Genomic DNA, 24,881 nt, shown 5'->3' with positions numbered 1-24,881 from the left:
GAATTAAAATGACAGGCGACCGGAAGCTCGGGGTCACCCATATGGACTGAACGGAGGTGTTCCGCAAAGTGGTCATCCAATCTGCGTTTGGTCTCCCCAATGTAGAGGAGACAGCATCGTGAGCACCGAATACAGTATACTAGATTGCAAGAAGTACAAGTAAATCGCTGTTTCACCTGGAAGGGGTGTTTGGGGCACTGGACAGTGGGAAGGGGGGTAATTATAAGGGCAGGTGTTACATCTCCTGCACTTGCACGGGAAGGTGCCAGGCGAAGGGGAAGGGGTGCTGGGGGTGATAGAGGAGTGGACTAGGGTGTCTCGGAGGGAGCGGTCCCTACGGAATGCTGAAAGGGGAGGGGAGGGGAAGATGCGTTTGGTGGTGGGATCACTTTGGAGGTGGCGGAAATGGCGGAGGATGATCCGTTGAATGTGGAGGCTGGGGGGTGAAAGGTGAGGGCAAGGGGAACCCTATCGTGGTTCCGGGAGGGAGGGGCAGGGTGAGGGCAGAAGTGCGGTAGATAGAACGGACACGGTCGAGGGCCGTGTCAACCACGGTAGAGGGGAATCCTCGGTTGAGGAAAAAGGAAGACATGTCGGAAGCACTGGTGTGGAAGGTGGCATCGTCGGAGCAGATGCGGCGGAGACAGAGAAACTGGGAGAATGGAATAGAGTTCTTACAGGAGGCGGGGTGGGAGGAAGTGTAGTCCAGGTAGCTGTGGGAGTCAGTGGGCTTGTAGTGAATGTTGGTCAATAACCTATCCCCAGAGATGGAGACGGAGAAGTCGAGGAAGGGAAGGGAAGAGTCAGAGATGGACCATGTGAAGGAAGGGTGGAAATTGGAGGCAAAGTGAATGAAACGGCACCGATACAATCATCAATGTATCGGAAAAAGAGGTGAGGGAGGAGACCGGAGTAGGACTGGAACAAAGAGTGTTCCACATATCCCACGAAAAGGCAGGCATAGCTAGGACCCATGCGGGTACCCATAGCAACACCTTTGATTTGGAGGAAATGAGTGGAGTCAAAGGAGTTGTTGTTCAATGTGAGAACAAGTTCAGCCAGGCGGAGGAGGGTAGTGGTGGATGGGGACTGGTCGGGCCTCTGTTCAAGGAAGAAGCGGAGCGTCCTCGGGCCATCCTGGTGGGGGATGGAGGTGTAGAGGGATTGTACGTCCATTGTGAAAAGGAAGCGGTTGGGGCCAAGAAACTGAAAACTATTAAAGTGGCGGAGGGCGTCCGAAGAGTCGCGGATGTAGGTGGGAAGAGACTGGACAAGGGGAGAAAAGATAGAGTCGAGATAGGAAAAGATAAGTTCCGTGGGGCAAGAACAGGCTGAAACGACTATTCCATTCTCCGTCAGGACACTATTCCATTCTCCCAGTTTCTCCGTCTCCGCCGCATCTGCTCCGACGATGCCACCTTCCACACCAATGCTTCTGACATGTCTTCCTTTTTCCTCAACTGAGGATTCCCCTCTACCGTGGTTGACACGGCCCTCGACCGTGTCTGTTCTATCTCCTGCACTTCTGCCCTCACCCTGCCCCTCCCTCCCGGAACCACGATAGGGTTCCCCTTGTCCTCACCTTCCACCCCGCCAGCCTCCACATTCAACGGATCATCCTCCGCCATTTCCGCCACCAAACGCATCTTCCCCTCCCCTTTCAGCATTCCATAGGGACCACTCCCTCCGAGACACCCTTGTCCACTCCTCTATCACCCCCAGCACCCCTGCCCCTTCGCCTGGCACCTTCCCATGCAAGCGCAGGAGATGTAACACCTGCCCTTATACCTCTCCCCTTCCCACTGTCCAGGGCCCCAAACACCCCTTCCAGGTGAAACAGCGATTTACTTGTACTTCTTGCAATCTAGTATACTGTATTCGCTGATCACGATGCGGTCTCCTCTACATTGGGGAGACCAAACGCAGATTGGTGACTGCTTTGCAGAACACCTCCGTTCAGTCCAGAAGGGTGACCCCAAGCTTCCGGTCGCCTGTCATTTTAATTCACCGCCCCATTCCCACTCGGACCTCACCGTCCTCGGCCTCTTGCATTGTTCCACGGAAGCTCAACGTAAACTCGAGGAACAGCACCTCATCTTCCGATTAGGCACTTTACAGCCTTCCAGACTCAATGTCGAGTTGAACAATTTCAGATCATAACCTCGGCCCCTATTACATTTTTACTTAAATTTTTTATCCACACCTTTGTTTTGGCCTTCCTCTCCCCCCACCCCCCCCCTTTTCTTTTTTTTCCCCTCTCTCCCACATGGCAGCGGTCTCCCATTCTGCCAGCGCATTTCACACCTAATCTAGAGCTGCCTTTTGTCTCCACTAGTCCTATCACCATCCCGTCTTGTTTTGAATACCTCTTAATGTCTCTTCTCTCTTGTTCTCTCCCAGCCTGGCCTCTTAATCTATTTCATTCCCTGTGCCTCTTTAGTCTTGACAAAGGGTTTTGACCTGAAACATTGACTCTAATTTCTGTCCACAGATGTTGCCTGGCCTGCTGAGTTTTTCCAGCATTTTCTGTTGTTATTTCCAGCCAAGTAGTACCTAGGCTATACTGCCTGTCTGGAACTGCAATTCTATTCAAAGTTCTGTGCATACATGGTAATGTGCGTGTGCAGACCTCCTCAGCCAGCTGGTAGAATTTAAATGTTGAGTGCCGGCAACAGCATCTGCAAACTAGATCTAAACATCTAAAATCAACTCCAGGTAGATATAAAAAAGTGCTCAGGGAGGTCCATGAAATCTTAAGTATATTTTACACTGGAGTTGACATCACAGTGGAGGCGTATTCCACCCAGTGTCAAACAAAGCTTCATAGTAGTGCTAAAGTTGCAGTATAAAACACTTAAATCACTTGAAGGAAAGTACCCACTGGGCGGGAAAAACTCAAAGCTCGGATTTCTCCTCAATCTTCAAAAAGGTATTAAAGCAAAGAGTCAAAGGCATTTAATATTAAAATTTACATCAGCGGGTTTATCCAATTTGCAACTGCTTATTACCTATTGCACACACTCTTTAAAAGACTTTGATCTTGTTCACCCATTAAATAAAGTGAGATTTAGCAAGTCAAATCTAACTGACAAATATTTAACAACTGGCAATTGTATGAATTAAAGGTGTACACCATTAGTGAACATATGAACATTTGTAGTTTTCTGGTCACACCATTTCCAGACAGTCTTCCCAACCCTACCATTGCCCATCACCCCCCTAAAAAAATGTTGACATTAGTAGCCACAGTGGATATCACACAGCTTGATCAGACCTTAATATTAGTTTGTAAAATACACCCATTGACACATGATATTTGGGAGTCAATGAAGCATGCCGTATAAACATTAAATTAGTCATCTCCAGGATTCACATTGAGATAATGGTAGAACGTGTACAAGTATTTCAACAAAGACTTCTTGTCCCATTTATTAGTTGTGTAGCTCTAATTATTGGACAAGATCGCAGGAAAGATTTCTGCTTAGTTCATAGCCTATCTAATAGAGGGAAGTGCTGATTGGTGGGTAGCTGTTGATTGTTTATTGTTAAGTTTATTTCTGCTAAATTACCTCCATAGTCTGGTAAATAGAGACATGGCAGGGCAGCTCAGTCCGATGATTTGCACATCCTGTGCCATGTGGGATATCCTGGATGCTTCTTGCGGCCTGGATGACCACGTGTGCAGGAAGTGTCACCAACTGCAGCAACTCGAGCTCCAGGAGCAGCAGCTGGAGTCACTACAGTGCATCCGCGAGGCTGAGAAATACTTGGAAAGCACTTTTCTAGAAGTGGTCACCCTGCAGCCTCAGAATGTGCAGGCAGAGGGGAAGAGATGGGCGTTTCTGTGGACACAGATGTGACTCCAGGATGATATGTTGCCTTCCTGGTGCCAGGGTCAAGGATGTCACTGAGCGGCTGCAGGACACTGAGGGAGGAAGATGAACAGTCAGAGGTCGTTGTCCATATCTGTACCAGAAAGAGGGATGAGGTCCTGCAGGCAGACTATAGGGAGCTAGGAAGGAGATTAAAAAGCAGGACCTCAAAAGATAGTAATCTCCCGGTGCCACGTGCTAGTGAGTACAGGAATAAGAGGATAGAACAGATGAATGCGTGGCTGGAGAGATGGTGCAGGAGGGAGGGCTTTAGATTCCTGAGGCATTGGGACCATTTCTGGGGAAGGTGGGACCTGTATAAGCCAGACGAGTTGCACCTCAACAGAGCCGGGACCAATATTCTCGTGGGGAGGTTTGCTGGTGCTGTTGGGGAGGGTTTAAACTAGCTTGGCAGAGGGATGGGCACCAGCATATAGGAGTAGAAAAGAGGAATAAGGTGCATAAAAAGAGTGAGTGTGTTGGATAGTACTAGAGAAGAAAGTAGTACTAGAGGCAGAAGTAGTACCATATTAGATAGGAGCAGACTAAAAGACTACGAAAAATTCAAAAATGGGTTTAGAATGCATACTGTATGTAAACGCACAAAGTGTGGTGAATAAGGTTGGTGAGCTACAAGCACAATTAGCCGTGTGGCAATATGATGTTGTGGCAATAACAGAAACGTGGCTTAAAAACGGAGAGGACTGGGCACTTAATATTCAAGGGTACAAGGTGTTTAGAAAAGATAGGGAAGGAAAAAAGGGAGGTGGGGGGGGCAATGCTGATTAAGAAAGGCGTTGTAGTGTTGGAAAGAGAGGATGTTCTTGAGGGGACAAGGACAGAATCCATTTGGTTAGAGTTGAGGAGCAAAAAGGGTACGATCACGCTATTGGGGGTATTCTACAGGCCTCCAAAATAGTGAGAGGTGTAGAGGAGCAAATCTGCAGGGAAATCGCAGAGATATGCAAGAGCTATATAGAGTGGTGATATTGGGGGACTTTAATTACCCAAATATCAATTGGGTTAATGCTAGGGTAAAGGGAAAGGAGGGGGGAGGAATTCCTGAAATGTGTTCAGGAGAATTTCCTTGACCAGTATGTTCTTGGCCCAACTAGGAAAGAGGCATTGCTGGATCTGGTGCTGGGGAATGAGGTGGGCCAGGTCGACCAGGTGTCTGTGGGAGAACACATGGGTATGAGTGATCATCGTATAAGATTTAGATTAGCAATGGAGAGCAGCAAGGAACAATCTAGAGTGGAACTTCTAAACTGGAATAGGGTTAACTTCAATGGGATGCGAAAGGATCTAGCCAGGGTAAAATGGAACCAAAAACTGACAGGAAAAACTGTAACGGGACAATGGGTGATCTTTAAGGAGGAGATGTTCCAAGTACAGGCTAGGTACATTCTAACAAGAGGGAAGGGTAAGGGAACCAAAGCAAGGGCTCCTTGGATGACGAGGGAGATAGAGAAGATGATGAAACAAAAAAAAGGTGTATGATGAATGTCAGGTGAATTATTCAAGGGAGAACCAGACCAAATACAATAAATTGAGAGGGGAAGTAAAGATGAAAATAAGATTGGCAAAGAGAGAATATGAGAGTAGAATGGCAGTTAACATAAAAGGGAACCCAAAAATCTTCTACCAGCATGTAAACAGTAAGCGGGTAGTAAGAGGCGGGGTGGGGCCTATTAGGGACAAAGGAGGTGATATATGCTTAGAGGCGCAGGGCAAGGCTAGAATACTCAATGAGTACTTTGTATCGGCATTTACTAAGGAGGTGGTTCTGACAAAATATCGGTAGAAGTGGAAAAGGTAGAAGCAATGGAAGGGGTGAAAACTGATAGACAGGATGTACGAGAAAGGCTGGGTATGCTTAGAGTGGACAAGTCACCTGGTCCAGATGGCTTGCATCCCAGGTTGCTAAGGGAATTGGGGGAAGAGACAGTGGAAGGGCTTACCATAATTTTCCAATCTTCCCTAGATGCGGGGGAGGTGCCTGGGGATTGGAAAGTGGCAAATGTGACACCATTGTTCAAGAAAGGGTGCAAGGACAATCCTAGTAACTACAGGCCAGTCAGTTTAACATCAGTGGTGGGTAAAGTTTTAGAAACAATAATCAAGGAAAAAATTAACAGGCGCTTGGAGAAGTTTAAGCTAATTAAGGAGAGCCAACATGGATTTGTAAAAGGCAGATCGTGTTTGACTAATCTAATTTAATTTTTTGATGAAGTAACAGGGAGGATTGATGAAGGGAATGCAATGGATGGCTTTTAGGAAGGCGTTTGACAAAGTACCACATAGAAACAGAGAAGATAGGAGCAGGAGTAGGCCATTCGGCCCCTCGAGCCTGCTCCGCCATTTAATGAGATCATGGCTGATCATCCAAATTCAGTACCCTGTCCCTGCCTTCTCCCCATATCCCTTGATCCCTTTAGCCTTAAGAAATATATCTAACTCCTTCTTGAATATATTTAATGGATTGGCCTCAACTGCCTTCTGTGGTAGAGAATTCCACGGGTTCACCACTCTTGGTGAAGAAATTCCTCACACTTCTCTGTATTAAATTCCATCTGCCACTTGTCTGCCCATGCAAACTGGGATGCAAGCCATCTGGACCAGGTGACTTGTCCACTCTAAGCATACGCTGCCTTTCTAATGAGGATGATACCAATCAACTGCAACAGGACATAGAAAGGCTAGCAGAAGGCTGGTTAACAAAACTGAGGCTCATTGAATAGGTGGGTCAGTGCCAGCTTGGATAAGGAATTGGCTTAAGGACAGAAAACAGCGAGTTGTGGTAAATGGCTGTTTTTCAGACTGGAGGATGGTAGACAGTGGTGCTCCCCAAGGGTCAGTGCTGGGGCCAATGCTTTAATGACCTGGATATTGGAATACAGAGTAGAATTTCTAAATCTGCCGATGACACCAAACTTGGGGGTGTGGCAAACAGTGAGGATGATACCAATCGACTGCAACAGGAAGGCTAGCAGAATGGGCAGACAAATGGCAGATGGAATTTAATACAGAGAAGTGTGAGGTGATGCATTTTGGCAGAAGGAACAGGGAGAGGCAATATTCACTTAATGGCACAGTTTTTAAAGAGTGTGCAGCGACAGAGGGACCTGGGAGTTAATGTGCATAGGTCCCTGAAGGTGGCGGGACATATTGAGAGAGTGGTTAGCAAAGCATATAGGATCTTGGGCTTCATAAATAGAGGTATTGAGTACAAAAGTAGAGAAGTTATGCTGAACCTTCATAAAGTGCTGGTTAGGCCACAACTGGAGTATTGCATCCAGTTCTGGTCACCACACTTTAGAAAGAATGTGAAGGCACTTGAGAGGGTGCAGAGGAGATTTACCAGAATGGTTCCGGGGATGGGGGATCTTAGCTACAAGGACAGGTTGGAGAAGCTGGATTTGTTTTCATTAGAGCAAAGGAGGTTGAGGGGTGATTTGATAGAGGTGTACAAGATTATGACGGGTTTGGATAGGCTAGACAGAGAAAGGCTGTTCCCACTAGTTGATGGTACAAGGACGAGGGGACACAGATTTAAGGTTTTGGGCAAGAGATACAGGGGGTTGTGAGGAAAAACATTTTTACGCAGTGAGTGGTGAGGACCTGGAACTCGCTGCCGACGGAAGTGGTGGAAGCGGAGACACTCAATGTTCTCAAGGGGAGACTGGATAGGCACTTGAGGGAAATAAACTTGCAGGGCTACGGGGATAGAGCGGGAAAATGGGACTGACTGAATTGCTCTACAGAGAACCGGCATGGACTCGATGTACTGAATGGTCTCCTTCTGTGCCGTTATGACTCTATAAAAGCTAATTGTAATAGATGCTACAATACAATTTCAGAATTTCTGCTAGGCTTTTTAAAAAAAAAAATGAACTCCAATTGCTTTTCAACATACCTACTAAAGATTAAAACTGGAGGGGTGGGGTTATAACTCACCTTGAACAGTGTCCAAAATCTAAATGCATGAGATTTAGTATATTACAGGAAATAACTTTAGATCTTAAGCACTGAAGCAATAAACACGTGGGACTCTACAAGTCTCATTGCTACTGTTCACAAAATATGTAACAAGCCTGTAGGATGACTAACAAAAATACAAAATGGAAGTATCCAAACTCCTTCAATGGCATAGCTAATTTTCATGTCTACTTTAATTTTTTTTGCACATCATTTATACTGGGGAGAAAAAGCCACATTTAAGCTACTTGTAAAAGACAAGGTGAGCAAATTCAAATGCGGTCATGAACAGAAAAATATAGATGATAAACGAGTCTAATCTAAAGCAACAGCAAATTAAAAACAATAGTAAAAATATTTTTTTTTTTTTTTTTTTTTATAAAAAGGAAAGGGTTTTAATCACTTGGTTCTACACATCTTCTTGTTTCCGGTATTATTTGTACATTCATGAAGGTGAGCGTGCCACAACTCTGCTTTCTGCCAGACATATTTACAAGATGGTTCTGAGTCCTTGAGCAACTCCACTGACCTTAATGGCAGGCAACTGTGTAAACCTACTGTCATATAAAATGACAATACTTTCAGTGTGAATCAGCATAAATATTTTCTTTACTTTCTCACTATAAAAGCAGAAGCTAATTAAGAAACTTGTGTTTTGATACCATGAACAGGGTCTTACTGTCATCATGTAATCCTGAAGCAGTTCAGCTGCAGAGGCACTGAGTTCACCTTCACTGACATTCTTTATCTGAGGTGATGGGAGAGTCAAGGATGATGGTGAATTTCCACCGGTATCTGATCCCTGAAAAGACCTGAGTGAACAAAACACTTGCAGATTTAACTAACTGCGACTTACACTAACCAATAAAAATTGACTTTAAATAAAATCAAAAACTTAAGCTGTAAATTGTAGCAGGCTCAATTTTACATTGTGAAATACATCTGTTACCAAAATTAGACTTTTCTGTAACTTTGATAGGAAGCATCAATCTTCATTGGGCACATGATCAAACTATTGTATACAAAAACATAGAAACATAGAAGATTGGAGCAGGAGTAGGCCATTCGGCCCCTCAAGCCTGCTCCGCCATTCAATGAGATCATGGCTGATCATCCAAATTCAGTGCCCTGTCCCTGCCTTCTCCCCATATCCCTTGATCCCTTTAGCCTTAGGAAATATATCTAGCTCCTTCTTGAATATATTTAATGAATTGGCCTCAACTGCCTTCTGTGGTAGAGAATTCCACAGGTTCACCACTCTCTGGGTGAAGAAATTCCTCCACATCTCTGTCCTAAATGGCTTACCCTTTATCTTTAGCCTGTGACCCCTGGTTCTGGACTCCCCCGCCCTTGGGAACATCCTTCCTGCATTTAGTCTGTTTAGTCCTGTTAGAATTTTATAAGTTTCAATGAGATCCCCTCTCATTCTTCTAAACTCCAGCGAGTATAAGCCCAATCGACCCAATCTCTCCTCATACGTCATTCCTGCCATCCCAGGTATCAGCCTGGTGAATCTTCACTGCACTCCCTCCACGGCAAGAACATCCTTCCTCAGATAAGGCGACCAAAACTGCACACAATACTCAAGGTGTGGTCTCACCAAGGCCCTGTACAACTGCAGCAAGACATCCTTGTTCCTGTACACGAACCCTCTCGCTACAAAGGCCAACATACCATTTGCCTTCTTAACCGCCTGCTGCACTTGCATGCTTACCTTCAGCGACTGGTGCACAAGGACACCCAGGTCTCGTTGCACTTCCCCTTCTCCCAATCTATTGCCGTTCAGATAATAATCTGCCTTCCTGTTTTTGCCACCAAAGTGGATAACCTCGCATTTATCCACATTATACTGCATCTGCCATGCATCTGCCCAATCACCCAACCTGTCCAAATCATACTGGAGTTTCTTAGCATCCTCCTCACAGCACACACGCCCACCTAGCTTTGTGTCGTCTGCAAACTTGGAGATATTACATCTAGATCCCTCGTCTGGATCATTAAATATATATTGTGAATAGCTGGGGTCCTAGGACCGATCCCTGCGGTACCCCACTAGTCACTGCCTGCCACTCGGAAAAAGACCCGTTTATTCCAACTCTCTGCTTCTTGTCTGCCAACCAGTTCCCTATCCAAGTCAGTACCTTGCCCCCAATCCCATGTGCCTTAACTTTACACGCTAATCTCTTATGCGGGACTTTATCGAAAGCCTTCTGAAAGCCCAAATACACCACATCCACTGCTTCTCCCTTATCTATTTTACCAGTTACATCCTCAAAAAATTCCAGTAGATTAGTCAAGCACGATTTACCTTTTGTAAATCCATGTTTACTTTGCCCGATCCGGTCACTGTTTTCCAAGTGCTCTGCTATTACATCTTTTATAATGGACTCTAGCATTTTCCCCACTACCGATGTCAGGCTTACCGGTCTATAATTCCCCGTTTTCTCTCTGCCACCTTTTTTGAATAGTGGGGTAACATTAGCTACCCTCCAATCCATGGGAACTGTTCGAGTCTATAGAAGTTTGGAAGATGACCAGCAATGCATCTACTATTTCTAGGGCCACTTCCTTAAGTACCCTAGGATGTAGATTATCTGGGGATTTTTTGGACTTCAATCCCGTCAATTTCCCCATCACCATTTCCCTACAAATACTGATTTCTTTCAGTTCCTCCCTTTCATCAGACCCTATGTTCCCCGACATCTCTGGGAGGTTATTTGTGTCCTCCTCCTTTGTGAAGCCGGAACCAAAGTATATATTTAATTGGCCTGCCATTTCTTTGTTCCCCATTATAAATTCCCCTGATTCTGACTGCAAGGGACCTACACTTGACTTCACCAATCTTTTTCTCTTTACATATCTATAGAAGCTTTGAGTCAGTTTTTATGTTCCCCGTAAGCTTACTCTCCTACTCTATTTTCCCCTTAATTAATCCCTTTGTCCTCCTTTGCTGAATCCTAAACTGCTCCCAATCCTCAGGTTTACTGCTTTTTCTGGCCAATTTAGATGTCCTCTCCTTGGATCTTATGCTATCCCTAATTTCCCTTGCTAGCCACGGTTGATTCACCTTTTTTGTTTTATTTTTATGCCAAACAGGGATGAACAAATTCTGAAAACATGTATAAGAAAGAATTTTACTGTCTTGCAAACATTTTTTATTGAGCCTCAGAGTTCTGGAAGAAAAGCCAAGAATGATAACTGCATTTATTAATTGTTCATCAAATTCCATGCAATTAGTTCACTTACAATTAACAGATGTTTTTGCAACATCTTGCATAATACTCTGATACACTACTTTCTCCAAGCTCATTTAGCTCAACTTGCAACTAGCTTGCAGGAAACTGCAGAACTATAGGAGCAAAACCAAAATATTTTGTTGACAGGCTTCACGTTTGCAGGCAAATTTACAGATTTACATAGATTTTAAGAGATGCTAAATTTAATTTAGGAGCAGTTTCTGTCAGCAATTGAGCTAAAAATACAGTTCAGTTTTAAAATAATGGCCATCTGAGAACATGCTCAGAATTAGACTGCATACACTTTCACAAGTATATAATGAAGATAAATTGTCATCTTTCAAAGCTTTGTAGTTGTACAAGGTAAAAAGGAGCCTAAAAACCAATAAACAAAACTACACAATGACAGTATGTGTTCCCATAATATTGCATTTCAGGTGTAATGAGCATCTTAGTACGAGAGAATAATCCAGCTTGTTTGATTCCCCCCACCCCTCGAAATTTCCTTGGATTTCTTATTTTGCATCCATTTGACTTTTCGCCCCTCCTGCTTAAGTTTATGCTGGAACTTCTCCCCCCTCCCTCTAATTTAACATCTGTAGTTACGCTCTCAGCAGTTTAAATCCCCCCCCCCTCGGGATGCTGGCAAGGCCGGCATTTATTACCCATCCCTAGTTGCACTTCAGAATGTTCTGGTGGGTTGTCATTTTGAACCACTGCAGTTCATGAGGTCAAGGTACTCCCAACAGTGCTGTTAACTCAGGGGGGGTTCCAGGATTTTGGCCTAGCTACAATTAAGGAATTGCAATATATATTCAAGTCAGAATTGTGTGCAACTTGGTGATGGCATTCCCGTTCACTTGCTGCCCTTGTCCTTAGAGGTTGGGGAGGTTTTGGGACGTGCTTGGCAACTTGCTGCAATGCATCCTGTAAGTACACACTGCAACCACAGTATGCCGAGAGTGGAAGGAGTGGATGTTTAAGATGGTGGATGGGCAATCAAGTGGACTTGCTTTGTCCTGGATGTCGTTGAGCTTAGAGTGTTGCAACTGCACCTACCCAGGCAAGCGGAGAATATTCGATCACACTCCTGACTTGTGCCTTGCAGGTGATCAAGGGGCTTTGAGTCAGATGGTGAGTCACTCGCTGTAAAATACCCAGCCTCTGACCTGCTCTAATGGCCATGGCATTGATGTATTCCAGTAGAGTTTCTGGTCAATGGTGATCCGCAACGATGTTGATGACGGGGAACTTGGCAATGGCAATGCCACTGAACAGATGGTTAGGCTCTCTCTTGTTGGAGATGATCATTGCTTGGCACTTGTGTGGCGTGAATGTTACTTACCACTTATAAGCCCAAGCCTGGATGTTGTCCAGGTCTTGCTGCATGCAGGCATGGACTGCTTAATTATCTGAGGAATTGCCAATGGAGCCGAATACTATGCAGTCATATAAGTTTGCCTTCACCTTTGACGATCAAAGTTATATATGGGCAGGTTTGCCTCAAGGCTTACACAATGTCCCGACTATATTCCACAAACAGATGGCTCAGGCACTTAAACCTGTCTCGAGACCTGATTGCTTGCTGCAGTATGTTGATGGCCTTTTGCTTGCTACACCTGACAAACAGACTCATGTTGAACTAATGGAAGAGTTACTAGACCTCCATCTGAAGGCTGGACTAAAAATTAATCCAAAGGCAGCACAACCAGAAGTGACATTTTATAGGGTTACTGTAGGACCAACCAGCATAAGATTGATGTGATTCAGCATCTACCATTGCCCGCATCCAAAACCGCACTTCATTCCTTCTTGGGTCTGGTGGGATACCAACGCTAGTTTATTCCCAGATTGGCAGAGCTGGCCAAACCCTTATATGAACTTTTAAAGGGCAAAGAGGATGTTGTGGCCTGTGAGTGAACAACCAAACATATCACAGCTGTGTCCCTCCTTAAGATATATTCCAGTGAGAAAGCAGGATGAACCATCCATGGCTAACTAATGAAGTAAAAGATGGTATCAAATTGAAAAAAGGCATACAATGTTGCGAAGAATAGTGGAAGGCCAGAGGATTGGGAATTTTTAAAAAACCAGCAAAGGACGACTAAAAAAGGATAGCTTATGAGAGTAAACTAGCAAGAAATATAAAAACAGAAAGTAAGAGCTTCTACAGGTATATAAAAAGGAAGAGTAGCTAAAGTAAACATTGGTCTCCTAGAGGATGAGTCTGGGGAATTAATAATGGGAAACGGCAGAGACTTTGAACAAATATTTTGTATCGGGTCTTCACAGCAGAAGACACAAAGCATCCCAATAATGGATAATCAAGGGGCTATTGGGGTGGGGGGGGGGGGGGGTAAACTTAAAACAATCGCTAGAGAAAAAGTACTAGGCAAACTAATAGGACTAAAGGTGGACAAGTCCCCTGGACTCAATGGCCTGCATCCTAGGGTCTTAAAGGAAGTGGCTGCAGAGATAGTGGATGCATTGGTTGTAATCTAACCAAAATTCCCTGGATTCTGGAAAGGTCCCAGCGGACTGGAAAACCGCAAATGTAACACCCCTATTTAAGAAAGGAGGGAGACAGAAAGCAGGCAACTATAGACCAGTTAGTCTAACATCCGTCATTGGGAAAATGCTGGAGTCCATCATTAAGGAAGTGGTAGCAGGACATTTAGAAAATTATTATAGTCAAGCAGAGTCAGCATGGTTTTATGAAAGGGAAATCATATTTGACAAATTTGCTGGAGTTCTTTGAGGATGTAACGAGCAGGGTGGATAATGGGGAACCAGTAAATGTCGTGTATTTGGATTTCCAGAAGGCATTCGATAAGGTGCCACATAAAAGGTTACTGCACAAGGTAAGAGCTCACGGGGTTGGGGGTAATATATTAGCATGGATAGAGGATTGGCTACCTAACGAAAAGCAGAGTCGGGGTAAATGGGTCATTTTCAGGTTGGCAAACTAACTAGTGGGGTGCCACAGGGATCAGTGCTGGGGCCTCAACTATTTACAATCTATATTAATGACTTGGATGAAGGGACAGAGTGTAATGTAGCCAAATTTGCTGATGATACAAAGATAGGTGGGAAAGCAAATTGTGGAGGATGCAAAGAATCTCCAAAAAGGGATATGGATAGGCTAAGTGAGTGGGCAAAAATCTAGCAGATGGAGTATAATGTGGGAAAATGCAAGGTTATCCACTTTGGTAGGAAAAATAAAAAAACAAATTATTTAAATGGGGAGAGATTACAAAATGCTGAGGTACAGAGGGATCTGGGGCCTTATACATGAAATCACAAAAAGTTAGCATGCAGGTGCAGCAAGTAATTAGGAAGGCAAATGGAATGTTGGCCTTTATTGCAAAGGGAATGGTGTATAAAAGTAGGAAAGTCCTGTTACAACTGCACAGGGCATTGGTGAGACCACACCTGGAGTACTGCTTACAGTTTTGGTTTCCTTATTTAAGGAAGGATATACTTGCATTGGAGGCAGTTCAGAGAAGGTTCACGAGGTTGATTCCGGAGATGAAAGGGTTGTCTTAAGAAAGGTTGAGCTTATACTCATTGGAGTTTAGAAGAATGAGAGGGGATCTTATTGAAACATAACATTCGGTAGGGGCTTGACAGGGTAGATGCAGAGAGGATGTTTCCCCTCGTGGGGGAATCTAGAAATAGGGGGCATAATTTCAGAATAAGGCTGCACCCATTTAAAACAGAAATGAGGAGGAATTTCTTCTCAGGAGGGTCATGAATCTTTGGAATTCTCTTCCCCAGAGAGTTGTGGAGGCTGGGTTATTGAATATATTTAAAGGTGGAGATACAGATTTTTGAATGGTAAGGGAGTCCAGGGTTATGGGGAGCGGGCAGGGAAGGGGAGTTGAGGCCAAGATCAGATCAGCCATGATCTTATTGAATAGCGGAGCAGGCTCGAGGGGCCAAATGACCTACTCCTGATCGTACGTCTTATATGTATACTCAGGGTAACTCCCAGGCTGATCGTGCTGCTAAGGACGCTGCTGTTAACGGTGACCTCTGGCAAGCCCCTACCCCTGCCTTAAGATCAGGCTTGAGTATCCAAGGTGGGGACATCGACCTCCCCTCCCTCCAGGCCAGTTATTTCCCTTATGCGGTTGCTGTTGCATGGCATCAAAATGGATGCCCATTACCTCAGTCCACTCTATGGGTTGCAGACTCACAACTGGCTCCGGATCAGTCTGGGGAAGCTGCCCCCCCGTTAATGTATAACTCCTGCCTGCGGTGGCTTTTGTCCGATCTTCCAGTTGTTGTGATTCCCCCAGCCATGGCACCTGAAATTTTTGATCTCCTCCACTCACACCCAGGAGGAGGACACTATTCAGCTGATGTAACAATTCAGAAGTTACGCAACTTTACATGGTACCAGATTGTGTGACGGATGTTACTCCTAGGATGAATTGTTGCCTGCCCTGTTTACAGCACAATCCAAATGCACACACTAAATCGGGCACTATTGCGCAGACCCCCTCCTTCCGATGGGCCGTGGACCCACCTTCAAATTGATTTTATAGGACCCTTACCGACAGGACCTTCTGGTTTGTGGTATTGTCTGGTTATAGTTGACAAATTTACTAAATGGATGGCAGCTTTTCCATGTAAAACGAGCACTGCATTGACAGCAGCTCGCCTTTTATTGGATGAGGTGATCTGCAGGTGGGGAGTGCCAATTAAAGTTGACAACGATCAAGGATCACTTTTTAGTGCCCAAATTTTTAACTGAACTACAACGAATAATGGGTATCTCGCATAAACATCACATCTCCCATCACCCACAATCATCTGGAGTGGTGGAAAGAGGAAAACGACCTCTGAAAACAATGTTAAATTTTGTGCAGATCACCCCACCAAATGGCCCAGTATGTTGCCAATGTGTCGAACGGTTATTGGATCCACCCTGCATAGCATAACGGGTATCTCACCCTGCCAGGCTATGACCGGGCGACTAATGCGAATGCCAGCCCATCTGTTAACCCCTTCAGCTACACCCTTAGTACAGGGAATTGCCAACCAAAAATGGCTTGAAATGGTGGTAGAGAACATAGAACAAACTAACATGTTTGTAGCTACACAAACAGGCAAATCAAAAAACCAGGCAAAGAAATACTTCGACAAGAAGGTCTGACCATTTGAGTATCAAGTGGGAGATATTGTAATGGTACTAAACTATGGGAAGAAGCAACATTGCTTCAAACCAAAGTGGAATGGCCTCTTCCCAATTATTGACAGGGCCAGTCCTTCAGTCTATCTGGTGCAATTTCCTAGGAAAAAGGGGAGGGCCAAGGTGGCTAAATGGTACCATATCAATCAGTTGAAAACTAAGAATAAATATTCCTGGTTAGATGTTAAACTGTAGCTTTCTTTACAATTTCTGTATTCTTTGTCTGCATCATTGTCGCTTGAAATGTATGTACTTAGTCGGCGTGCTAATGATTGTAAGACTGAATTATAACTAACAGTAATAATTGTGTTTTGTAGGTAACCGAGCGTGGGAAAAGCCAGCATGAGCTGCACAGTTACATGGCACAATTCAGGTACGACATTCCCCTGTTGTCCGAGGGCTGCAGTGAGCTAGTGATGCGACTGAACTCCTCCCTAAAGCATTATGTTTTGGAGCAAAACAATTAGAGAATAGATATTGAAATGGACAGCACAGGGGACGGTTCACACTGGTGGGATATTGGGCTTTATATAGCAGCACACCCTTGGGTTCGTATTATTTCACACGCTCGGATAGTTCTCAAACTTGTAATGATAGTGTATTTGATATATGTAACCTGTGTAGTAAGACTTTGATGCACAAGCCAAATGTGTATCTATAAACATAACTGTACTAATGAATTAATGACAGACGAAAATCAGGCAACGTAGAGGAGACCCTAGATGGGATAAGATCAGGAAAGATAGAAGAGACAGAATACCCTAGGTGGGGCAGAATTGGAATGCAAACAGTGAATTGAACCGTTGAATCAATAATCTAGAGTTGGCACGGTTGGTAGAGGGTGGAAATTGAGAGGTCAAGAGAGAGTTTTTCTCCTCTCAAGGTGGGGACTGTTAAAAACTAGGGGTGCCTAAAACTGTATAAGGCTACGCGAATAATACTGTGTTTAAAATGATTGCATGTTTCTGCTCGAGACAAGCAAGGGGTTAATGCATGTTTTACTGGGACTGCAGAAGTTTTGTTTTTCTGGAGGCTTGCATTAGACTTGAGACAAAATGTCTTCAGTTAGTTAGATTAGATGAGGCATTGCATGGCCTTACCCTGCCAGGCTAACTGTCTATTATTTGTCAGTTAGGGTTTTGACTTTGTTAATGTATCTTTATAATGCCAAGGTAGAATTTGGAGTTTAATAGAACTATTTGTGAAGATAATTAAAAAAGTTAATTAGTATAGAAAGACATAGAATAAAAGTAATTTAGGAGAGTTAAGGTATCCATCTCACGGATGGAGCAGTTTGCTAGATGAAAGTGAGATAACGACCGGCTGAAGTGGGACAGCTCTGGCTTGGGCCTCATGAAAGGGTACAAGGCCAGGCCTAGTAACAATTGTGCCAGGGAAGATGGGGACAAAGATAGGACGAATTCCAATGGAGGAACCTTCAAAATGTAAAAACTAGATAAATTGGCGAAGGACATGAGACTCCTTTGAGGGAGGGCTTTCATCCAAGAATTCATAGAAATTAGAATCATAGAAATTTACAGCACGGTAGGAGGCCATTTCGGTCCATCGTGTCCACGCTGGCCGACGAAGAGTCACCCAGCCTAATCCCACTTTCCAGCTCTTGGTCATTAGCCCTGTAGGTTACGGCACATCTTGTGTACATCCAAGCACTTTTTAAATGTGGTGAGGGTTTCTGCATCTACCACCCATTCAGGCAGTGAGTTCCAGATCCCCACCACCCTCTGGGTGAAGAAATTTCCCCTCAAATCTCCTACCAATTACTTTAAATCTATGCCTCCTGAGACAAAGAACTCAGTGCCCCATTGGGTACGGAGTTTTATGGGGAACTTCTATAGGTTAAATGGTCTGGTCAATAATTTGGCCTCGGACCTACCCCTAAAAAGAGAATAAAAGTAACACCCCGAGGGCTTGCCCATACAGATGGTGGCGGGAAGAGCCAAGCAGAAGTTGGGCTGGTCGAACGCTCTTGCGAGAGTAATCCCATGCTCACCAACTTGGAGGTTCTAGATGAGAGGAAGAGGCGCCGCAAACCAGAACTGTTCATGCACGCCAGCCATCTGTCCGATCGGGACCAGTACCAGCTGCTTGTCACGGTCGTATGTTTTTGCTGTATTACTAGAGTTATATTCCGTCCTAAACTCCTATTAAACACAATATGCCCACCATATTGGTTTGCAATCGATCCTATTTACCAGAGATACACTAATCGGTACACCAGATCGGTTTTAAACTACCCCATGTAGCATGGTGGTAGTAGTACCACACGACACAATGGAGAGTATCCTCAGTATGAACATGGGATTTGCTCCCCACGAGGACTGTCCAGTGGCCACTTCAATCAATGCCGTCATGGACAGATGCATCTGTACCAGGTAGGTTGGTGAGGCAGAGGCAAAGGAGGCTATACCTTCATTTATTCTCTCACCACCTGCCAGAAGTCCAGTCTGGTAGCTAGGTCCCTCAGGATTCAACCAGCTCTATTAGTAGTGGTGCTATCGAGCACTGAAGTCCCCCACCCAAAGTATGTTCGGTGCCTTTCTTACCATTGGTGCTTCCACCAAGTGCTGTTCAACATTAGGAGTACTGATTAATCAGCTGGGGTGGGGGGGGGGTGGTGGCGGTCGGCTGTTATCAGTCAGAAGTTTCCTTGCCCATGTGTGACTTGAAGCCATGAGACTTTATGGAGTCCGGAGTCAATGTTTGAGGACTCCCAAGGCCACTTCCCCATACAATATACCACTGTGCCCCCCATCTCCGGTGCATCCGTCTCTGGGGCACAGAACATACCCAGGGATGGTGATTGAGGAGTTTGGCAATTTCCTGGTTCTTACTTCCCACTGCTGCTCCAAGTGATTGAAAGCGGATACATACTCATGGTGGGAACTCACAGTATCAGGAATTCCTACCTACAGCATAGTTCAAATCACTTAGCGAAGCAGCAGTGGGAGGTAGGACCCAGCATGAAGAACTTCAGTTATGAGGAGAGACTAGAGAAACTGGGGTTGTTCTCCTTCGAGCAGTTAAGGGGAGATTTGATAGGTGTCCAAAATCATGAAGGGTTTTGATAGTTAAAAAGGAGAAACTGTTTCCATTGGTAGAAGGGTCAGTAACCAGAGGACACAGATTTAAGGTAATTGGCCAAAGAACTAGCGGGGACATAGTTTTTTTAATTATAAATTATATACAAGTTATGATCTAGCATGCATTGCCTGAAAGGTGGTGGAAACAGATTCAATGTTAACTTTTAAAAGGGAATTGTATAAATACTTGAAGGGGAAAAATTTGCAGGCTATGGGGAAAGAGCAGGGAAGTGGGACTAATTTGATAGCTCTTTCAAAGAGCTGGCACAGGCACAATGGGCCGAATGGCTTCCTTCTATGCTATATTATTGTATGACTTTTATATGAGGGTGGTGAAGGAGTCAGCAGGTGCACCGAGGGGGAAGGAGCCAGTAGTGGTGCTCCATGTATTTGGGCTGATAGCCCCAGCTCATGAACCAGATCCAGAGTGGGCTGTAGTTTGGACATCCTGATTTAATTAAGATCTATTTTGCAACATAACCCTTTTAAGGTGTGGATTAAAATGGAGGTGTCATAGCCATCAGTGTTGAGGCAAATTGCAGCACATCCGAGATCACTTATGCCACACAGACAAGCAATTGAACCAGGGATCTTTTGGTGTGCATGGTTCAATTACACAGCCTTTATCAACTGGGGAAAGTTGGGGGAAGGGGAAAAGAGAAGGGCAATGTATTTCAACAAAATCACAGTGGGCAACCTGAACTGCCTACTGGTTTCCAGAGCACGCATAAACCTCAAAGTGGAAAACAGTTGGCTATACTTTTATGTTCGAACAGAAAGGATCAGATTAAATCTTAAAAGCTTACATTTTCTACCCATGAAAAGAAACAGGCAACACAGTTTGAATTTAATTATCTCCAGTAACATTTTCAGACTGGTTGAATACTTTACTCAGGCCACAGTAGCTTGTTAATCTACATAATTAAAGCCATTTTAATACAAACTTGAAATTAAACTTATTTCCCACAATATGAAAGAGTTTTTAAAAATAGCTACATTAAGGAAGATACTTACAAGTTACTAATTTCTGCATCATACGGCTCTTTGACATCCGCTTTACTTGAAGAATCATCTGTTTCCAAAAGAAATATTAAACTGAGTGCACTTCACATGGGAAATTCAAGACTTAGGGTTGAAAAAGTTACTCAAATCTACTCTTTGGCAAAGTGGGTAAAGGCATCAGTTGGTATAGCACATGGCCATGAGAGCACAAAATCGCAACTTTAAATGAAGCCAGAAAAGTAGGACAAAATGATCAATTTAAATTGGTGAAAAACAAAGTTGAAACATATCAGAAAGAACAGCTTTACTCAAACAATGATAAATGTTTGGCAGGGTAGAAGTAAATCAATCAATCAGTGAGGACATTCAAAATGCAGCTGGAAGCTATAATGGTAAAAATGTTAGCTATAATCTCATACACTTTGCTGCTTTCAGGACTGGCCTTCAGAGTTATAGTGCCCGTCACTTCTGCCTCTCTGCAAAGTGGAAATCACTGCCGCAACACAGTGGTAGTGTAAGCGTTCCCTTGAGTACCAAAGAGGAGTGTCGAAGGGCTAAATGGCTTTTTTCCCCCCTCATCTTTGAGTTTTACTTTCCAGGTTCAATTGCTGGTCTATGCAGAGTTAACCATCAGCACTACAGGCTGGAAAGGGGAGGTTAAAGAAATGAGGACGAAGGAAAAAGGGGGCGCAGGGAACAGCCCAGACTACCGCTCAACTGCTCTCCAAATTTACTGTGATAATTGGGATGTAAGGTTTTAGTTGAGACCTTGGAGAAACTTGGTCTTTTCACTGGAAGGTTAAGAGATCAAATAGATGGAGTTATTTTAATGAGATAAATACAGCAACTTGTATTTATATTGCACCTTTAATGTAATAATACTCGAGGTGCCTTGGGACAGTTTAACAAAGTTTGACACACATGGGCCTAAAAGCTGCCATCTTTGCTGTAAAATTGTATGATTCGATCTAGTGATTCCAGTGAAGTGTGTGTGAATATCAGGCGAGGACAAGACCAGGCTGAGCTGGGATGGCCCCATGGCTGAAAAACTCGACAATACTGTCCAGGTTCTCAAAGAACAGTCACTTGGGTGCAATACTTGAAGGCTGACAGTACTCAAAGAACTGTACTCCAGGACGAGTCAGTGCTTTCAGGAATTAGTAGCAAAAAATTGTAAACAAGCCACAAGATTATTTCAATTTTCCCCAAGAAAAATCATTTTAATTTCTCCCCCCACCCCAGCTATTATTTCCTTTCCCTGAAAGCACTATTCCCTTAACTCCATTTATCTGCTTTTCCCTGTATCCTTTTAAAGATATTTATCTACTTCCCTTTTAAAAGTCATCATTAATTTTGTTTCTGGTAAGGATTTCCAAGTCCTAACAAGTCGCTGGATTGTGCTCGGCTTTGGTGTCACAGGTGCTAGCAGCATTTGTTAAAGGCAAGTCTTTATGTGCAAGGCTTGACGTGATATATGGCAGACAACCTGCCGGTGGAAGGCATCATAGCCAAGCTAGATCCTCTCCTCAAAACATCCACTTTTTCCAGTTAGGGTCACTGGAGAGTAATCAGAAATAGGACAATGGCTTATTTTTCAATTTTCAGATTGCTATGGCCCTTTGTAGCATCCCTGTCATCCTGTTAAGACCAACTAACTCAGTACAGAATAAAGGATTGAACCAGTGCTTCTGTACCTGGTGCATTTACTTATTAAGCCATCAAGCAGTCACAAAACAGCTTAGCTCAAGTGTACACATCAGGGAAGCAAAATTGCAGGGGTCAATCAAACATCAAATTGAAATAGTTAGTTAGTGCTCAATTTGATGGAGAATATAGAATCATACAATGGTTACAGCACAGAACGAGGCCATTCAAGCTCGTGCTGGCCGTGCATTCCAGATTCTAACCACTTGCTGCGTAAAAAAGTTTTTCCTCATGTCGCCTTTGGCGTTTCTGCCAATCACCTTAAAGTTGTGTCCTCTGGTTCTCGACCCTTCCGCCAATGAGAACAGTTTCTCTCGATCTACACTGTCTAGACTCATGATCTTAAGGACTATCGACCAAGTCTAGACCCCTCATATTTTAAGGACTTCACATCTTTAACTTATTGATTCATCTTAGGCAGGTAAAAGGTATGGCTCATTCTTCAATAGAAGGAATCAGTTTTTGAAGATATGAGTTTTAATATATTACAACAGGAAACAGAATATAATAGTTTAAAGATCCCAGCTGCAGTCTTAGTTTTAACTCAGCTTGTGCAACCTAAACACCTTAATAAAAACCTGTATATTTCTGCATTAAAAAATTCACAATTTTTAAAATGTTGGAGATGGAAAACAAAAACACCTCACTAAAAAAGTTCAGAATTACCATTCCACAGGTCTTGATTTCAAAATTAGAGCTCAGAGGAAAGAATCTCACATCGAACTGAACATTGGCCCGGATTTTGCAATAACAACAGTGAGGCAATCAGCGTTCAGTTAATAAAGTGTAAATCGAACAACAACCGCACATGCGCAGTTAAACATGGAAATCAGGAAGTTGCCCTGCTCCGCCAGAAGCTTTGCCATACCAGTATCTCGCCAAGAGACTTGGCATTGAAATGCATGGAACGGCATGAAGTTGCTGCACTTGCGTGATAGATACCCACTAAGCTCACCAGAAAAAGTTAGGGCGTGTCCATTCCAATTCCAAGTACAGGAAACTCTTATCTGGCACTGACTGGACCGGCGTGGTGCCGGTTGATCAAAAAGTCCGGATTACAGAGAGGTATACTTACCAAGGTACGAGAGCCCCGTACACAGCCACAGGTGCAGGAGCCCCGGTTACACGGCACTTGTACAGGAGTCCCAGTTACACGACCACAGATGCAGGAACCCCCGTTACACGGCCACAAATATATAGTAAAATTTACCTGAACCTACTCCTGAATTTTGCCGGTTGAGAGAGAGATTTCTGGATATTTAGGTGCCGGTTAAAAGAAAGAGTTTCCTGTACATTGTTAATGGCGTGAGAAGTCTTAATTACTACCAAACAACCTCTCTGGTTCTGAAAATTAACTTTTACAAGTGTGGAGTCTCATTCCTTCAGATTTTAATCATCACTGGAGATTAAATTAAAATGTAAATAATTAAATTTTTTCTTCATCTTTTATCTCTTAATCCCATCTTTCTTTGCCTCTATTGTACTTTCTGTACATGATTTGACATTCAATTAAACATTCTAACTTATACTTCCAGGTTCAGGCACTGCGCATTAGCAATTCCTCAATCCAATTGTTAAGTAGATACACAGTTGCTTGTCCTGTTCACAGGTCCCAGATCCCCTGTAGAGGGCGCTGCACTAAAATGGCTTTCTAATCACAGCAAGGTGCAGTGCAAAACCCCACAGAAAGTCTGTGGGCAAGGGCAAGTGCAATGTATGGCTGGCACAAATTCCGGCCCACTATAGTTACACAATGTTTGCATAAGTAAGAAAGGCCTAATATACAGCAATTACTTTCAAGGAATTTTATTCTGTGTAGGCAAATACCCAAGTTAACTATGCTCTCTGTTGGCTCCCAAGTCAAATGTACCACCTGGTACAATACAGACCAGGAAGTTCCCAGGTTTGATCTAGCTAATCTTAGTTAAACAGGGGTAAATGCACTAAATTAGCCTTCATGTAACCCAGCCCAAGGTGCTGGATGCAAAGGACCATGGTCATTGTGATTGCTGCTGGAAAATGCACATCTGAGAATGGTGGGCAAGGCCAGGAAAAGGCTCAGTGACACCACTCTTCACCATCCCAGCTAAACTCAGAGGAAGAAAGGTATTAAGTAACCAGAGGCCCTGTGGAACTACATGGAGCTGACAGCTTCAGGAGAGTAGTAACAACTATCTACAACATACAGTATGATGGCAAAAAAAAAACAGAATACATTTACAAGGAAAACAACTGAAACAGAAAAAGGCATGGAATGAGAAACTACACTAGCACAAACTTGGACCTTTCATTAGTGTTGATTCTGACTTGCAGCTGCAATGCTCTTTGGCATGAATTATGTAAAAACCATAAGCAGCATGGAGCACAAGCTAATGAAGGTGACAAGTTGACTCGTGCAAACTGCAAGTATCAAAACAAAACTAAAACTGCTCTGCACTATAATACATTATAGAAAAGTCTCTGATAACACCACAAGTTCTCCCAACTGTGAGCTAAACAAATCATACAATTTTAACTGAGGGAACAATTAATACACATTAATAGTAATTGCTTAGTCTCTTCAGTGAAAGATTGGCGGCAAGCACTCAGAAGTGAACCTTAGCGAGATGGTTTAAAATATAGATCTAGAATTCAAGGAAAGAGTACTCTTGGGAGTACTCCCTGGAAACACAGTTTTTACTTTGGGAAAAAGGTCAACATTCTCTCCCGACTAGCTGCCATTCAGGACAGGGAAAAATATGGATCCTTACAGAGATGAATATCAATCCCGATTCTGAAATGCAAACATGAA

General features: G+C 43.8%; 1 protein-coding gene across 4 annotated transcripts in view; it reads right to left on the bottom strand.

Annotated features, from left to right (window-relative positions):
- The window catches only part of ccm2 (CCM2 scaffold protein), a 95,398-nt gene that overhangs the window by 9,846 nt on the left and 60,671 nt on the right, over nucleotides 1-24,881 (bottom strand). For all 4 annotated transcript variants that reach the window (XM_085997020.1, XM_085997022.1, XM_085997021.1 and 1 more), the window contains 2 exons: nucleotides 20,399-20,456; nucleotides 8,530-8,662 (listed from right to left, as the gene is read on the bottom strand). In XM_085997020.1, coding sequence (XP_085853146.1) covers nucleotides 8,530-8,662; nucleotides 20,399-20,456 — 191 coding nt within the window. The remainder of the gene's footprint in view (nucleotides 1-8,529; nucleotides 8,663-20,398; nucleotides 20,457-24,881) is intronic.

This window comes from Somniosus microcephalus, chromosome 9, assembly GCF_052327205.1.
Source record: "Somniosus microcephalus isolate GS21.2 chromosome 9, FLI_Smic_1.0, whole genome shotgun sequence".
NCBI classification, from domain to species: domain Eukaryota; kingdom Metazoa; phylum Chordata; class Chondrichthyes; order Squaliformes; family Somniosidae; genus Somniosus; species Somniosus microcephalus.
The sequence above is the reverse complement of the archived record's forward strand: the minus strand, read 5'-3'. Positions and strand labels throughout refer to the sequence as shown.